The following is a 14,349-nucleotide window of genomic DNA, read 5'->3' on the forward strand; positions in this document are numbered from 1 at the left end:
GTTCAAATGTTGAATACTTCTTTTGGATATCAAATAAGAATTTCGAAGTTTCTTCTTCTTCTGCTTGGTACCTCCATTTAACCAATACCATTGTCGCAGCTCGTGCTTGGCGTTTCACCATCTTCCTCTCCAGATAATATTCCGGTTCTTTAACGAAAACATCATGAACCATAGTAGGAAGATGGTGAGTTGTTTGAAAACTTCCACCGCTTTCTTTAGTTGTGCATCATAAAACACCGGATGAACTCGAGATGAAGACGAAAGTTTAACTTATAAGCCACTGCACCCACTCTATCCAACACTTCATATGGTCCATAGAACTTCAGAGCCAGTTTCTAAGATGATCTAATAACCACTGATTATTGATGATAAAGTTGAAGCTTCAAAAAGACCTTATCTCCAATCTCAAAACTCCTCTCACTTCTATGTTTGTCTGCCTGCTGTTTCATCCTATGTTAAGCTCGCAAGAGATGAAATTTAAGTAATACAAATATCTTTTCTCTTTTTCGAAGACACCTAGCCACCACCTGAAATTTTGACTCCCATGGAACATATGGTAAATGACTGGTGGTGCTGTCCATAAAATGTCCATAAAAGATCTCCAATGGGGTAGTCTGAGTAGATGAGTGATAGCTCGTGTCATACCAATACTCAGCAAGAGGTAACAATCTACACCATAAATGAGGTCTATCACTTATCATACAACGAAAATAAGTCTCCAAGCATCTGTTTACAACTTCTGCTTGTCCATCGCTTTGTGGACGATAAGCGCTAGACAAGTTTAAAGAACACCCTTGAAGCTTAAAGAGTTTCTGCCAAAAATACTGACAAACATAGCGTCTTCATCACTGACAATGGACCGTGAAAAACCGTCAAGTTTGTAGAACGTATCAAGGAAAGCCTGAGCTATTGATGTTGATGTATAAGGATGATTGAGAGCGATGAAATGTGCACCTTTTACTGAACCTATCCACAATCACATAGATCACTGTTTTTCCCAGAGAAGATGGAAGATCACTAATAAAATCCATCGAGGTATCAGTCCACACAGCCTAATGTATCAGTCAAGGTTGTAGCAATCATGATGATACAGAGTTGCCACAAACAGAACAACTTCTATAAATGAACAATGAATCAAATATCTTTTCTTTGTCGGGTTGCAAACTACTCCTCCGTTTCTTAATACACGAAGATTTAGAAAAAAATATTTGTTCAACATTAGATGATGTTTTCAATTTTTGATGTAAAATTTATTAAATTCTTATGTTATACTTGGTGTTTTGTCTACAAGTGTGGATTTAATCGTCTTACAAATATTTATTAGTTTAAATTTTATTAATTCAAAAATAAGCATGATAACATATTATTTATATTTTCAAAAAAAAATAAACATCAAATTATAAATATATATACATATATATATGACAAGCAATTTCATTAAAATATATATGTTTATTATTGTGTTGAAATTTTAAAAGAAAACATTCACATATTAGAAATATTTTAGAAAATATCTTTATACAAAATGTTTTTAGTTGATTAATATTTAATTATAAATTGTTTATATGTTATTTTATAATTTTTATAATTTAAAAAAAATCAAATTTTAAGATAACAACACAATATATATGAATTATCCTATTTAAAATAATTCTAATATTATTAATGAAAATCCATTTTTAATTATATAATTAATTATATATAAAATTCATTAAGGGTAACATTGACTTTAACCACTTAATTTTTATAAATTGTTTATAATAATGTTTTTAGTTGATTAATATTTAATTAAAAATGTATATGTTATTTCTAACTTTTATAATTGAAAAAATAAAATTTATGATAAAAACACCATATATAAGAACTATCTTATTTTTAAAAAAATTCTAATATTATTAATGAAAATTTATTTTAATTATATAATTAATTATATATAAAATTCATTAAGGGTAACATTGACTTTAACCACTTAATTCTTTTAATTTGTTTATAATAATGTTTTTAGTTAATTAATATTTAATTAAAAATTTATATGTTATTTTCTAACTTTTATAATTGAAAAAATAAAATTTAAGATAAAATCACCATATATAAGAATTAACTTATTTTAAAAAAAATTCTAATATTATTCATGAAAATTCGCTTTTAATTATATAAATAATTATATATAAAATTTATTAAGGGTAACATTGACTTTAACCACTTAATTATTATAAAATGTTTTATATCTTATTTTTAACTTTTCATAGTTGAAAAATATGTTTTAAGATAACAACACAATATATAAAAATTATATTATTTAAAAATAATAATTTTGTTAATAAAAGTTTGTTTTTGATTGTATAATTAATTATATATAAAATTCATTAAGAGTATCATTGACTTTGACCACTCTAACTTTTAACGTGAGAGCTCGATTCCAAAAAAATCACTTCACAAATAATAATATAGATAAATAAATAATTATTTGTAGTCTGCAATCTATTTTATTATTGGTCCAATTGTGTTTAATTGAACAATTAATTATTTTTTTATAAAATATATGAAAATAAATGTTTTTGTAATCTATTACTCCCTCTGTTTTTTAAAGATGGATGTTCTAGGAAAATATTTTGTTTCTAAAAGATGTATTTTTCATGTTTTCAAAGCATATTTTGTCAATTAATAATGAAAAATTGTGTGTTTCAAAAATATTAATTACATTTCTTTTAATCCTATTGGTTTAAAAATATAGGAAATATAAAGTTACAAAAAACTATGCATTAATAACTAAGTTTTAATATGGTTTCTTAATAAGTGTGAAAATCCTAGAACATTCATCTTTAAAAAACAGAGGGAGTATCTATGTACATAATCATAAAACGACATATAGTAAGGCAATCCTCGTGCTTGCCCTTTAGTTTGCACCGCGAGAGAGCTCTGTTTCTCATTGTTTTGTCCACAATTTTGATGAGTCATACTGGTGGTGGTGGTGGTGGTGTATCTCCATGGCTTGTATGATGCCTTTTGATGGACCTCAGAATCCACTAAGAAATTATGGTTAAGATTCGATACTACGAGTTGTACAAGAAACTAATATACTGATCGTTTAAGTATGATTTAAGATGTAAAAGTGATTTTTAATTCTTATTGAGTATGAATAGTGATACAATGAAGATAAAGGTTATCTTATAATTGTAGAAGGAAGAGGAAAACCTACGTTAGTTTGATTGGATCAGGTATTTTATAGTAACATAATGGAATTTAGCTCCTTTCTATTTTTGTCAAGAAAATTGAAAGTTCTTTTCGGTTTAGTTAGGGATTAACTAACAATTTATCTCTATATTTTACCAGTTTTTACTTTGTGGATATTATCGCCTCTTACAAGATACTTAAGATGTTTCAGTACTCTGAATCTCTGATGATAAAAAAAAACCAAAAAGAAAAAGATAGAGAGGATGATACGTTTAATATCCAACTCTATAAGTATTTGATTTAGAAAGATAGAGAGGTGAAGAAAAGAAACAATGCGAATCGAAAAGCTAAAGAAATAAGGGAAAATTGGGAAAATAGAACAAGTAAACTAAGGTATTGTCCCTTTAGAACAAAATAAACTTTTGTCACTTTTGGACATTCACTACCCTTTTTGTATATAAAAATTCATATTAATTTTTTTAGAAGGCAAAAAATTCTGAAAAAATTGTATATTAGATGTAGATAAACAACTGCATATAAGAAAAATAAATTTGGATTCAAAAAATGTTTGAATAATAATTTCAAAAATGGGGTAAAGGGGTTAGAAAATCAGATCTACCATCTACGGAGGTTTAGAATATATAATCTAACAAAGACATAGTGATCTACTAGTCGTAGCATGCACAATACACCGAAAACATAAACAACTACTGGAGAAGAATATAAATTCCTCATTCCCTCTATGCTCTACGTAACTGGTAGATTTGATGCGCTACAAAAACTAATTAACCTACTAAGGTAGGAAATGCATTATTCGGATTGTATTTTTGTCTACACCAGTGGTATACAGTATTCTACCAGGTCTTCTAATTTCTAAATAGATAGAATGCAAATTCTACCTAATAAAATTACAAAATCCGGAAATCTAGCCAAAAACGGTTAGGAAATATTCAGAAAATCTTTTAAATGTTTTGAATTTCCTTTTTTAATTGTCTTTCCTAAAATCTTGTTTTCTTGTTCAACATACCACGATTTCTGAAATTCAACGTGGAAGTTTTCTTCATTTTTTAGTTCTTTCAAACTTTTGTCATTCTAAAATATGAAGATTAACATATATGCTTCATGTGGTTTGTGGAAATCGTCGATGAACAATGGATGGGGATTTCTTGTTGATGAAGAAAAAGGAGGCAGGTTACTTACTTTGGACACAAGTTCAAGCTTTGAAAACCTAAAGGCTATGGTGTGTGAAGACTTTGGAATTGATGTAAACATGGTCAATATAGAGCTGAGTTATTTACCTTCCGATTTGATCAATAGCATCTACTCACCCCCTGTTATCATCACCAGTGAAAGACAAGTTCGAAATTTTCTTACATATGTAAAGAACAAAGCTTCGACGCAGTTGTGTGTGAGTACTCAAGCCTCTAACATAGCGGAAGAAGGTAGTGAGTCGCCTAACAGAGAGGAAGCGCTTATGGAGTCTGACGATTCAAGTGATATGGATTCAGAACAAGATGTTGAGGTACCTGACAGTGAAGATGACAAAAAGTGTGACAAAGAAAAGATCAATGAAGATGGTGTTCGCTTTTCTTTGGTAGATGTTGTGAAGAAGGGTCAATCTTTTACTTCCAAAACACTTTTGAAGGCAGCATTCGAAATATGTGCAATGAAAAATAATTTCGACTACGTGGTTGTCAGATCGGATAAAAAAGTATGGTACATTCGTTGCTCAGATGATGACTGCACATGGCGTGTTCGTGCAGAGGGTTTAACAGGCTCATCGTATTTTATCATCAAAAAGTATGTACCTGATCATTCATGTGCTGCCTCCAATAGGAAGGGTTCTGTTAGGACAGTTTCAGCAAAAACAGTGGGTACTCTGATCATGCATAAGTATGAAACTGCTAAAGAAGGACCGAGATCGGATGATATAATCCAGTATATGCGTATGGTATATGGAGTTGAGATATCCTATTCTTTGGCGTGGGATGCACGTGAATATGCAATCAACGCAGTTAAAGGTATTCCGGAGAAAGGTTATGAAAAAATTCCTAAATACTTGCATATGATGAAGGAAGCTAATCCAGGGTCACACACATTTTATGAAAGGGATACAAAAGGGAGATTCAAATACCTCTTCATCTCGTTTGGTCAGAGTGTTCGCGGTTTCTATGCTGCAATTAGAAAAGTTATTGTGGTGGATGGGACTTTTTTGAAGAGCAAATACAAAGGAGTATTACTAGTTGCTACAGCATTAGATGGAAACTCGAGTTTATATCCTATTGCCTTTGGAGTTGTCGACTCAGAGAATGACCTCGCGTGGAACTGGTTTATGAGACAACTTAATATGGTCATTGCTGACGACCATAGTTTAGCTTTTGTGTCTGATAGGAATTCCTCAATTGCTAAAGCTATTGCGAGAGTGTACCCGCAAGCTCATCATGGAATTTGCATTCACCACTTGCTGAATAATGTTGTAACATATTTCAGCGGGAAAGGTGTGGCTGGTTTGGTTGCTAAGGCTTCTAAAGCTTATCGAGCTGCTGATTTTCGTAAGGTCTTCACTGCTATTTTCGCTATTAGTCCTGAAATTGGACAGTATCTCATAGATGCCGATGTGAGGAAGTGGGCTCGTTGTCAGTTTCCGGGTTACAGATATGATATTAGGACTACTAACCCTGCGGAGTCGATAAATGCAGCTTTGCGTACGCCTAGAGAGTTTCCAGTGATACCTTTGTTGGACAGCATTAGGGAAATGATGACTCGATGGTTTTTTAAACGTAGAACTTTAAGTTCTAAGCATTCGAAGCCACTAACCATTGCTGTGGAGAATAGCCAAGTTCTAAACATTACAAAATAGCCAAGCTAACATGTCAAAGTTATCAGTTCACTTCATAGCAAACAAAAAGATACATTACAAGCCGATATGCAACATAGCACAATACAAGGACATTACAAAATAGTCAAACCACATAAACACTTACAACGGAAGATGTTTCGTCCTACATAATTCAAAGCTTCATGTTTTGGTTACCTTTCTTACTGGCCGAGGGCTACGACGAAGCGGAGGAGGATCAACACTCACAGATGCCTTGCCTTTGCCTTTTCCCTTTGCTCCTGAAGGACCCGGACTCTGTGATGATTTCTCTTGCTCTTTCCCAAGTGTTGCAGAAGGACAGAGAATCTCAGATGCTATGTCTCGTCCCACTGCAACTGAAGGACCCGTAATCTGCGACACTGTTGCCTTCAGTTGAGCCATCTCATTGTCGACCTTGTCAAAACGCTCTTGTATGTCCTTCTGCAGCAGCTCCTTAAAAGAATTGAAAGAAGAGTTGAACAAACCTTCAATGAAGGTCTTCATATCACCGGAGACAACACTGTTATGTTCAGCCGCTCTTTGACAAAGAAGTTGTTTCTTTCGAGACTCGACACCAGGATCAATTAGCTTACGCTTCCCCCTTTTTGTAACAACAGCTGGTTCCTCTTCAACAACAGCCGGTTCCTCCACAGGTGTTTCTGTGACATTTTCAACTTCGACATCCTCTTCTGCGTCAGATAACTCCATATTTGGAGGCAGAGTCTCAACTTCCCAAGTGAATTGCTTCCAGTCTTGTTTGGCACTGATCAGAGCAACAATGCGATTGACTCTTTCGTCATTCTTCTCATCTTCCCTAAAGAACTCAGCATTATCAGTTGCATCCAAGCTCCCAGTAGATGATATAAACGGGAACAGCTCTCCCTGAAAAAAATGAAACAATAAGCTTCAGTTGTTCGATTATTGAACTCAACTTTAATATAAGAAAGATAACTACCTTATCAAAGTTGGACTCTAGGCTGGTGATATCTTGATATGATACTTTTCCACTTCCTTTCCAATTCCTACATCTCACTTTCGTCAAGTTGTTTTTGATCTTTTTACCCACCATAGAACCGATGTCTGGGATTGCCTCCATAATCCATATCTGAAACGCATATGAGAATCCATCCAATACATAGCTGTTCTTCAGATGCACATCTTCCCTTGCTTTGAATATTGATGCAAGCAGCTCATCATAGGCGCGAAGACCCCAAGGATACATCCTCATTTTCTCAAAATCCATCACCAAACGGATGAACTCGTGAGGGATAAACACTCTCAAATCCTTCGCAATGACGAATCCATGTATTATACACAGATACACTAGTCGCACCCTGTCCACATACGTCCACTCCTTACAGACTTTAAGGAGCTCATCCCTTATAACCAATAAGTTGATCTTCTTATTTTCCTTCAGCACCGTGCTCCAGAACCCCTTATCACTCTTCCAGTTATTGAAGTCTACGTCGGGTTCTTCTTTGAACTTCAATCCAGTCACAGCATAAAACTCTTGCATAGAAAACCTGAGAGGCCTCTTTGCAAATAGAAACCACAACTCGTGAAGCTTGGAAACCTTGAGCTGCTTGCATATGAAACTGTGAATAACCTTTCCTGAGTAAATAAGCTTGTTCTCTACGATTGCCAGAATCGGACCGAAGACAGGGTCTTTCAAAACTTCTTGATACTCATCCCTGAGAACCACCTTCAGCGTCCCCAGAATCGTGCGCCTACAGGTGTTGTTAATCTTATCAATCTTGGTCTCAGCTCCTTCTTCAATAAAGCGTTTTGGAAACTGGTAATCCATTCCTATAAAACATGAAATCAAAAACATCAACTCATTAGCCTTTTAAGTCCATTACGAATTCAAAACACAAAGCAAATTCAATACCAAACAAAATATAACTCAGAATCGTATAGAACAAGAACTACGATGACCTCACAATCAACTCAACCCACAAACGAAAATCAAAATGCGATTCGATTTGTATTTTTAAACAATTCATGCTCTTTATACTACATGCACGTAAACAAAAACGGAAAAAAATCAGAAAGGGGATTTCCAAACCCTAACCTTCAATTCTCTGTAATCGATGATTCAAAAAGAGTAAAGACGACAGAAGGAGGACGAAGGAGAGATGTGACGACGATATCGTCGTCTCCGACGAACTTGAACGGATAAAATAAAGAGAGAGTCGACGGCGGAATCGCCTTTTGTTCCTTATGAAACGGGAGTCGGAGACAAAGAAAGTGAAGCAATTTTTCACTGAATCCGTTTGTTTTTTACTTCTTACTATTAACCTATTTTATTAAAAAGGACAAAACAGGTTTTTCATTTTTTTTTGTTCTAAAGGGACAAAGTTTGGGTTTTTTATTGTAAGGGGACAAAGATATGCTTTTTTTGTTCCTTATCGGCAAAAATCCCAAGAAATAATATGATTTTGTTTTATCAGGTCGGTCACATCCATATTTGGTCAACTTTGAATATTTAGTGAACTATTTAGAATTTTGGGCTCAGTCTTTACTCTGGGCTTGAATAAATACGAGCATTATAAAGCCGACGACGAGTATTATAAAGCCGACGACGAGCCTATCAAATATAATAAGACCATAATACAATATTCCCGTTCAGCTCATGATCATGTCTCGCCGTCTCGGCTGTTTGTCTCGGTTGTTTGGTAGTGCCAACTGCCAAGTAACAGAACATTAATTGACTTCCAAGTTCGAACTACTTTTGTTGAATTCTTGTCTTTTTATAGTCAGCTAGAACTTTAGTAATAGATTTATTTATATGTTAATGTATAAGTTAGATTTGGCGCTTGACATTTGAGTTTACATTGTTGACTTAAAACCTGCTTTCGAGAAGATAAAAGACTTTTCTTTTATTTATATACCACTCAAGACAAATTTCAAACTATTTTAGAAAATGTATTATATTCATATTTTTTACAGAAATAAATAAACTGAAATTTATACACATATTTAAAATTCTCTTTAACAATTATGATGTTTAATTAAGATTGTGTTTACTGTTCTATTTGCACATACTAAAATTGTATCACAAACTTAAACGAATTTTTTATTGTACGTAATAAATTCTACACGAAAACCAATAATTAATTTTTTTGAACCATAGACAATAGTTGGTTGCTAGTTGCTACATTTCTTCGGCGCAGTTGATGAAATCCGAACATAGCACCTTTACTCTTAAGATAGAAGACTTTATCACTAAAGCTAGTAAAAAAAGCCTTAAAAAGATATTACTATTATCATTTAAAGATATATTAGTAATGAGAAACTCTAGACAAAAAAATTATAGTAACCTACACATACATCAAATAGTGTGCATTTTTAATATTGCTTCCAACTGGAGGTATTGAGCAAAATGAGTCTTCACGAATCCATTACTAACATACACAATCTTTCTCTTCATATTTGGCTCCAGGGCCGTCTAACAGCACGCGCAAGTGGAGCGGTCGAACAGGGCCCCGAAATATAAAAATAAAAAGTTTAAGAATTTTTAAAATATATAGATAAATTATGGTAAGAAACTTTAAAATTTTAAATATAATGCTAAATTTTGAGCTTATAATTTAAAAAAATCAGACAAAGTTATTAAATTTTAAAATTACTTGATAAAATGTACGATTTATATTTTTTTTGAACAGGGTCTAAAATAAATTTGAGACGGCCCTGTTTGGCTCATAGAGTAAATTTGTTCTCTACTCACCACACCTATATAAATACAGTACGAAATCCATGGCTAATATACATGTTTTTGAAATAATTTTCGTACAACATATATATAATCATATATTGAACATGTACAGAATTTATCATAAGAAAATTACGTGAAAATATCAAAACTATAAAGGTCAATTATCTAACTACTTATATAGAAATTCTTGAAAAAGAAACTAAAACCATATACAATTTAGAATAATCAGTTTGTTTCAAATTACTAAGACTCAGCAAAATATTGGAATAATCAAGCTAAAAGTCCGGTTCAAGAAAATCAACTGACTAGTCCCGTGGAGACATGCAATAAATGTACTTTACCATTTTCTTCGTTCATTTCATTTAAATTATTCTTTCCATTCCATTAAGATAGACTTTTTAGAAAAAAAATTTTGTTTCACAAATATATGTATTTTTTGTGTTTTCTATGAAAAAATTATAAACTTCAAAAAAATTAATTGAATTAATTGAATTACTATTGGTTAAAAGTTATTGAAAATTAAAAATTACAAAAAATAATACATTTATTATAGTAATTTAATATGTTTTCTTAATATGTGTGAAAATACTAAAAAGTTTATTTTTGTGGAAGGAATGGAGTATTGATTTAGACCTGAGTACATATATTAAAGAAAAATTTAGTTTTGTATATTTACTAGAAAAGAACATCATTGTCAATACATCAAACCACATTTCAATCAGTAAAAAAATAAATTGAAATATGAAGTCAATAAAGTTTGCATTAAAATTATAAACAATATATGTTTTAAAACGAAAATTTTACTCTACAACGACAACTAAACTGAAACGTGGAGAATATTTCATTAGACAAAGAAAATTTCAAGGACCAACGTCGAGTTGACCCAGTGATAAAGAAGTTGTGGTTGTAACTACCCTCATTTGGGTTCAATTCACAGTGGAAATAACTATTTAGGTCAACATTAGTGATAAAAAGAAACGATGGATCTCTCAAGACCTGTTATAATGATAAAAAAATATTACCCAATGAGAAGGTAACATATTTAATAAAAATTTCTCAACAAAAGATGTGAGCACCTCTGAGAAGAACCGATCAACACCTTCTTTTTTTCTTTTACTTATTACTTCTGTTTCAAAATAAATGATGTTTAAGGAAAGTTTGGATGTTTCAAAATAGATGATGTTTCCATATATTAATGTAACTTTTTAACTTTATCTAAAACTGTGTAACCAATAATGTTTTTGTAGACTATTTTTTAATTGGTTAAATAATTTTTAATTTATAATTTAATGATATTTTAAATAAAAAATAATTTTTTTAATAATTGTGCAATATCTTAAAATTTCATCTATTTTGGAACAGAGTGAGTACTTTTTTGTGTTTTGTTATTTTAATCATGAGAGATCTATGGAGACACTTGCCAATGCGGATGTCTTTACATTATTCGGATTTTCTGGCAAAAAGCATTATTCGGATTTTCTGGCAAAAAGGTGAAACAGTTTTTCATTTTAATATTTTACCAAAAAAAAACAAAAAGATTCAAGGTCAAAAAGTAGTACAGAGTTTCTAAGATTTTCTCCTGGGTTTAAAACCACCGGCAATCGGAGTGTATGTCAATATCAAACAAAGATTCAGCTAATCTCTAGCGGTATCTTGAATATTGCGTGAAACACTGAAACTATAACCACCATCATTTGCTTTTCTTCCTATCACCATATGACACATGTTTCAAATACTTTTTGATTATGATATCAAAATTTAATTTTATAATGTGAGAACACAATATCTTCACACGTGGCACCTAACTCAACCAATGACGGTGCCTTCACCAACCCCATTCTCTCTCTCTCTCTCTTTTTTCTTTTGACAACCAAACCCTATCGACCTCTATCTATTGGTATAATTAATTCCTTCTCGTTTTTTTTCTCATGATTTTAATTTTAATTTTGGTTTTATGATTTACACTAATTTTAGAATGATTGTATAGAGCAACTTGTAGTTTTACCATTCATCGTCTTTAATGGGTTTTCTTGTTTTTAAAATGAACTTTGATATTTGGTGAAGTTTCATGATAAACGAAATAGCATGTTCTAACAAAAAATGTATTTAAAAAAGGTTAACATGCATTTTTTTTATTAAAAAAAAAAGGTTAACATGCTATGAGCTAATGAACTCAATTATTTGGTCTTGTTTGTGTTTGTTCTTAAGCTTTGCAAGTACTACTTTACGGCAATGGAAGACCGCCCCATTTAGGGTTGTTGAAGAGTTTTGTTTTTCTTCAAATGAAATCATTATCTTTATTCTAGAAAACTAAAAATTATAATATTGTTGTTGGTACAATTGAAAAAGCCCGAAAGGATAGAATTTATATGTTGATTTTTTGGATTTTTATATGTTGCAGATTGCAGTATTGAGACGGAACTATATTATGCTTTGATGTCATATTCCAAATCAGTTTCAATAAAAAAAAAGTGTTAAAAAAAGACCTCAGCTCATGCAAATTTTATAATTATAATATATATATATATATATATATATATCGTTGAAATTTAGTTTCCATATACGTTTAAACTTATATTGTAAGAAATGTTGTTCAAAAAAAAAAACTTATATTGTAAGAAAATAGTGTACGTCCTATATTTAATGATGCCCAATTTAAAAAAAAAAAGTTATGGTAAACGCTAGAAATTGTATGCAAAAAAAAATAGGCTATAAATTATATTATATCAGACGATCATGCCCCATCTTAATGAATATCAATATGAATAAGTAAAGTAAAATATTGTTTTCCTGTTTCACGTGACGATGTTGAGAATATGTGAACTTTCGGTTATTAATTTCTTACCCTGGGTAATATAAAACCAGTAGGTAAAAGATTAAATCTGAAGAAATCATGTCAGAAAAAGATGAAACTGAACAAAATTGGTTGACAATTGTAAAGAGTGCGCCGTGTGGGACATTACATCCACCCTTCAACGGCTTTTAGACAAAAAAAAGTTTGTTTACTTCAGAGATAATTTAGATATATACAAAACTTTTACTGTTTTACACCATTGGATCTATGATTTTAATCTACGTTATACAAATTATCATATGTTTAGGAGTTTACGTGTGTACAATAAATGAAGATGATCAGGTGATTTCTTCGTGACCGTTGAAATTAACTTTAAAATTATGATATAGTGGGTTGAATACATATATACAACATCAAATTTCAAATAAATGATATAATGCTTGTAAATGAATGCATGCATAAGAATCCCAAATTAATTGATTGTTTTCTATGGAGAAAAAAATAGGAAAATTTACTAAAATTAACCCACAACTTGATTTTAACCCTAAACTTATACCCAAACTTGAATCAAATGCAAAACTAACCTACAAGCCTTGTGAAATTACAGTCCAGCTCCTTGTGACCAAACAAAAAAACAGAAGCCATTTTTACGAATATAACCCTAGTAAATCGTCTAAGTCGTTTAAGATGTTGGAAGTCATCTGAACGACTTCAAAGTAAGTCTTCTGGTGTAGCTTATCTTAAAAATAATTTTTAAATTTTTTAAAAAATATTTTGATAAGCAAAAAATTAAAATAATGTAATTATAAACAGTTTTAAGTGATATAAATTAAAATATAACAAAATTGAATTGTTTTCAACATAGATGAGTGTAGGTAGTGAATCATGGTACTCTTTGGTCTAGGGTTTGGCAACATATATTGTAGTATTGTATGTATTCTTAGGGTTAGATTTTGGAAAGTTTGAATATTTTTTTTGAAAAATTAATTTTTTTACCTATACGTGTTTATTTTTGTGTATAGTAAACACTTTTGAAGTTTAATTTGATTTTATGAAGTGTTAAGTCAGTTAATTAAGTTTAGGGGTTATGTTTAGGATCTAGACGACTTACATTTCAGTCGTCTGGTGAAGAAATTAAAACAGACGACTTACATGTAAGTCGTCCAAATATTCCCGCCTAATTTTTTTTTTTTTAAAAATTCCCGTTTAAATAATTTAAACAAGACGACTTACTTGTAAGTCATCTGGGAAGTCTTCTATTTAGTTTTCCACTAAAAATATTTTAATTTCCCGCTAAAAATATTAAAGCCTTCTGGACGACTTACAAGTAATTCGTCTAGGAAGTCGTCTAAATAACCTAATTGGATTTTTTATCTCCCTATATAAAATTTTTTTACACATTCTCTCTCCTCCTCTCAAATGGCTGCAACAAAAATGTAATGTTCATCATTCTAAAACTCTTCAACCTCTCTCTAATCTCTTTGACTTGAAAACACCAAACTTTATATGATTTTTTCAGTTTTGTCTCATGTCTTTCTTACTAATCTATCTTCTTTTGCAGGTTTCTAATCAGATGGTACTCATCTTCCACTCATTTATAGGTAAATCTATTAATTTTAGATATGTATTTTTGTGTGTTCTATAAAGGTAGATTTATCTAATCTTCCACTCATTTTTCTGTTTTAAGCCATTTGAATATTTTTGGATATGCAGATTTTCAGATCTGGATTTGATATGCAGGTTTTCAGATCTGGAAAACTTCTGGGACGACTTACATGTTAGTCGTCTAAAATATAATGCACTAAACGA

General features: G+C 31.3%; 2 protein-coding genes across 3 annotated transcripts; one reads left to right on the plus strand and one right to left on the minus strand.

Moving 5' to 3' along the window:
- Positions 1 to 3,533: 3,533 nt before the first annotated feature.
- On the minus strand, positions 3,534 to 13,495 carry LOC117134229. 2 transcript variants are annotated; one of them, XM_033292315.1, is made up of 3 exons: positions 8,103 to 13,495; positions 6,987 to 7,837; positions 3,534 to 6,913 (listed from the first exon to the last, which is right to left on the minus strand). In XM_033292315.1, the coding sequence occupies exons 2-3, from the start codon at positions 7,833 to 7,835 to the stop codon at positions 6,194 to 6,196; spliced, it is 1,569 nt and encodes a 522-aa protein (XP_033148206.1). In that variant the 5' UTR covers positions 7,836 to 7,837; positions 8,103 to 13,495; the 3' UTR covers positions 3,534 to 6,193. The 2 variants fall into 2 exon arrangements, with proteins under 2 accessions (XP_033148206.1, XP_033148205.1); XM_033292314.1 differs by having other exon boundaries at positions 6,987 to 13,495.
- On the plus strand, positions 4,319 to 6,034 carry LOC108871888. The gene has a single exon (XM_018658911.2). The coding sequence runs from the start codon at positions 4,319 to 4,321 to the stop codon at positions 6,032 to 6,034; it is 1,716 nt and encodes a 571-aa protein (XP_018514427.2).
- Positions 13,496 to 14,349: the final 854 nt, after the last annotated feature.

The sequence above is a fragment of the Brassica rapa genome, chromosome A05, assembly GCF_000309985.2.
Source record: "Brassica rapa cultivar Chiifu-401-42 chromosome A05, CAAS_Brap_v3.01, whole genome shotgun sequence".
NCBI classification, from domain to species: Eukaryota; Viridiplantae; Streptophyta; class Magnoliopsida; order Brassicales; family Brassicaceae; genus Brassica; species Brassica rapa.

Bases quoted from the DNA above. Each gene is read 5' to 3' on its own strand.
- LOC108871888 (XM_018658911.2), top strand. From the start codon at position 4,319: ATGAACAATGGATGGGGATTTCTTGTTGATGAAGAAAAAGGAGGCAGG.
- LOC117134229 (XM_033292314.1), bottom strand. From the start codon at position 7,862: ATGTTTTTGATTTCATGTTTTATAGGAATGGATTACCAGTTTCCAAAA. The intron at 6,914-6,986 runs GTAGTTATCTTT...CATTTTTTTCAG, and splicing joins TAGAGTCCAACTTTGATAAG to GGAGAGCTGTTCCCGTTTAT.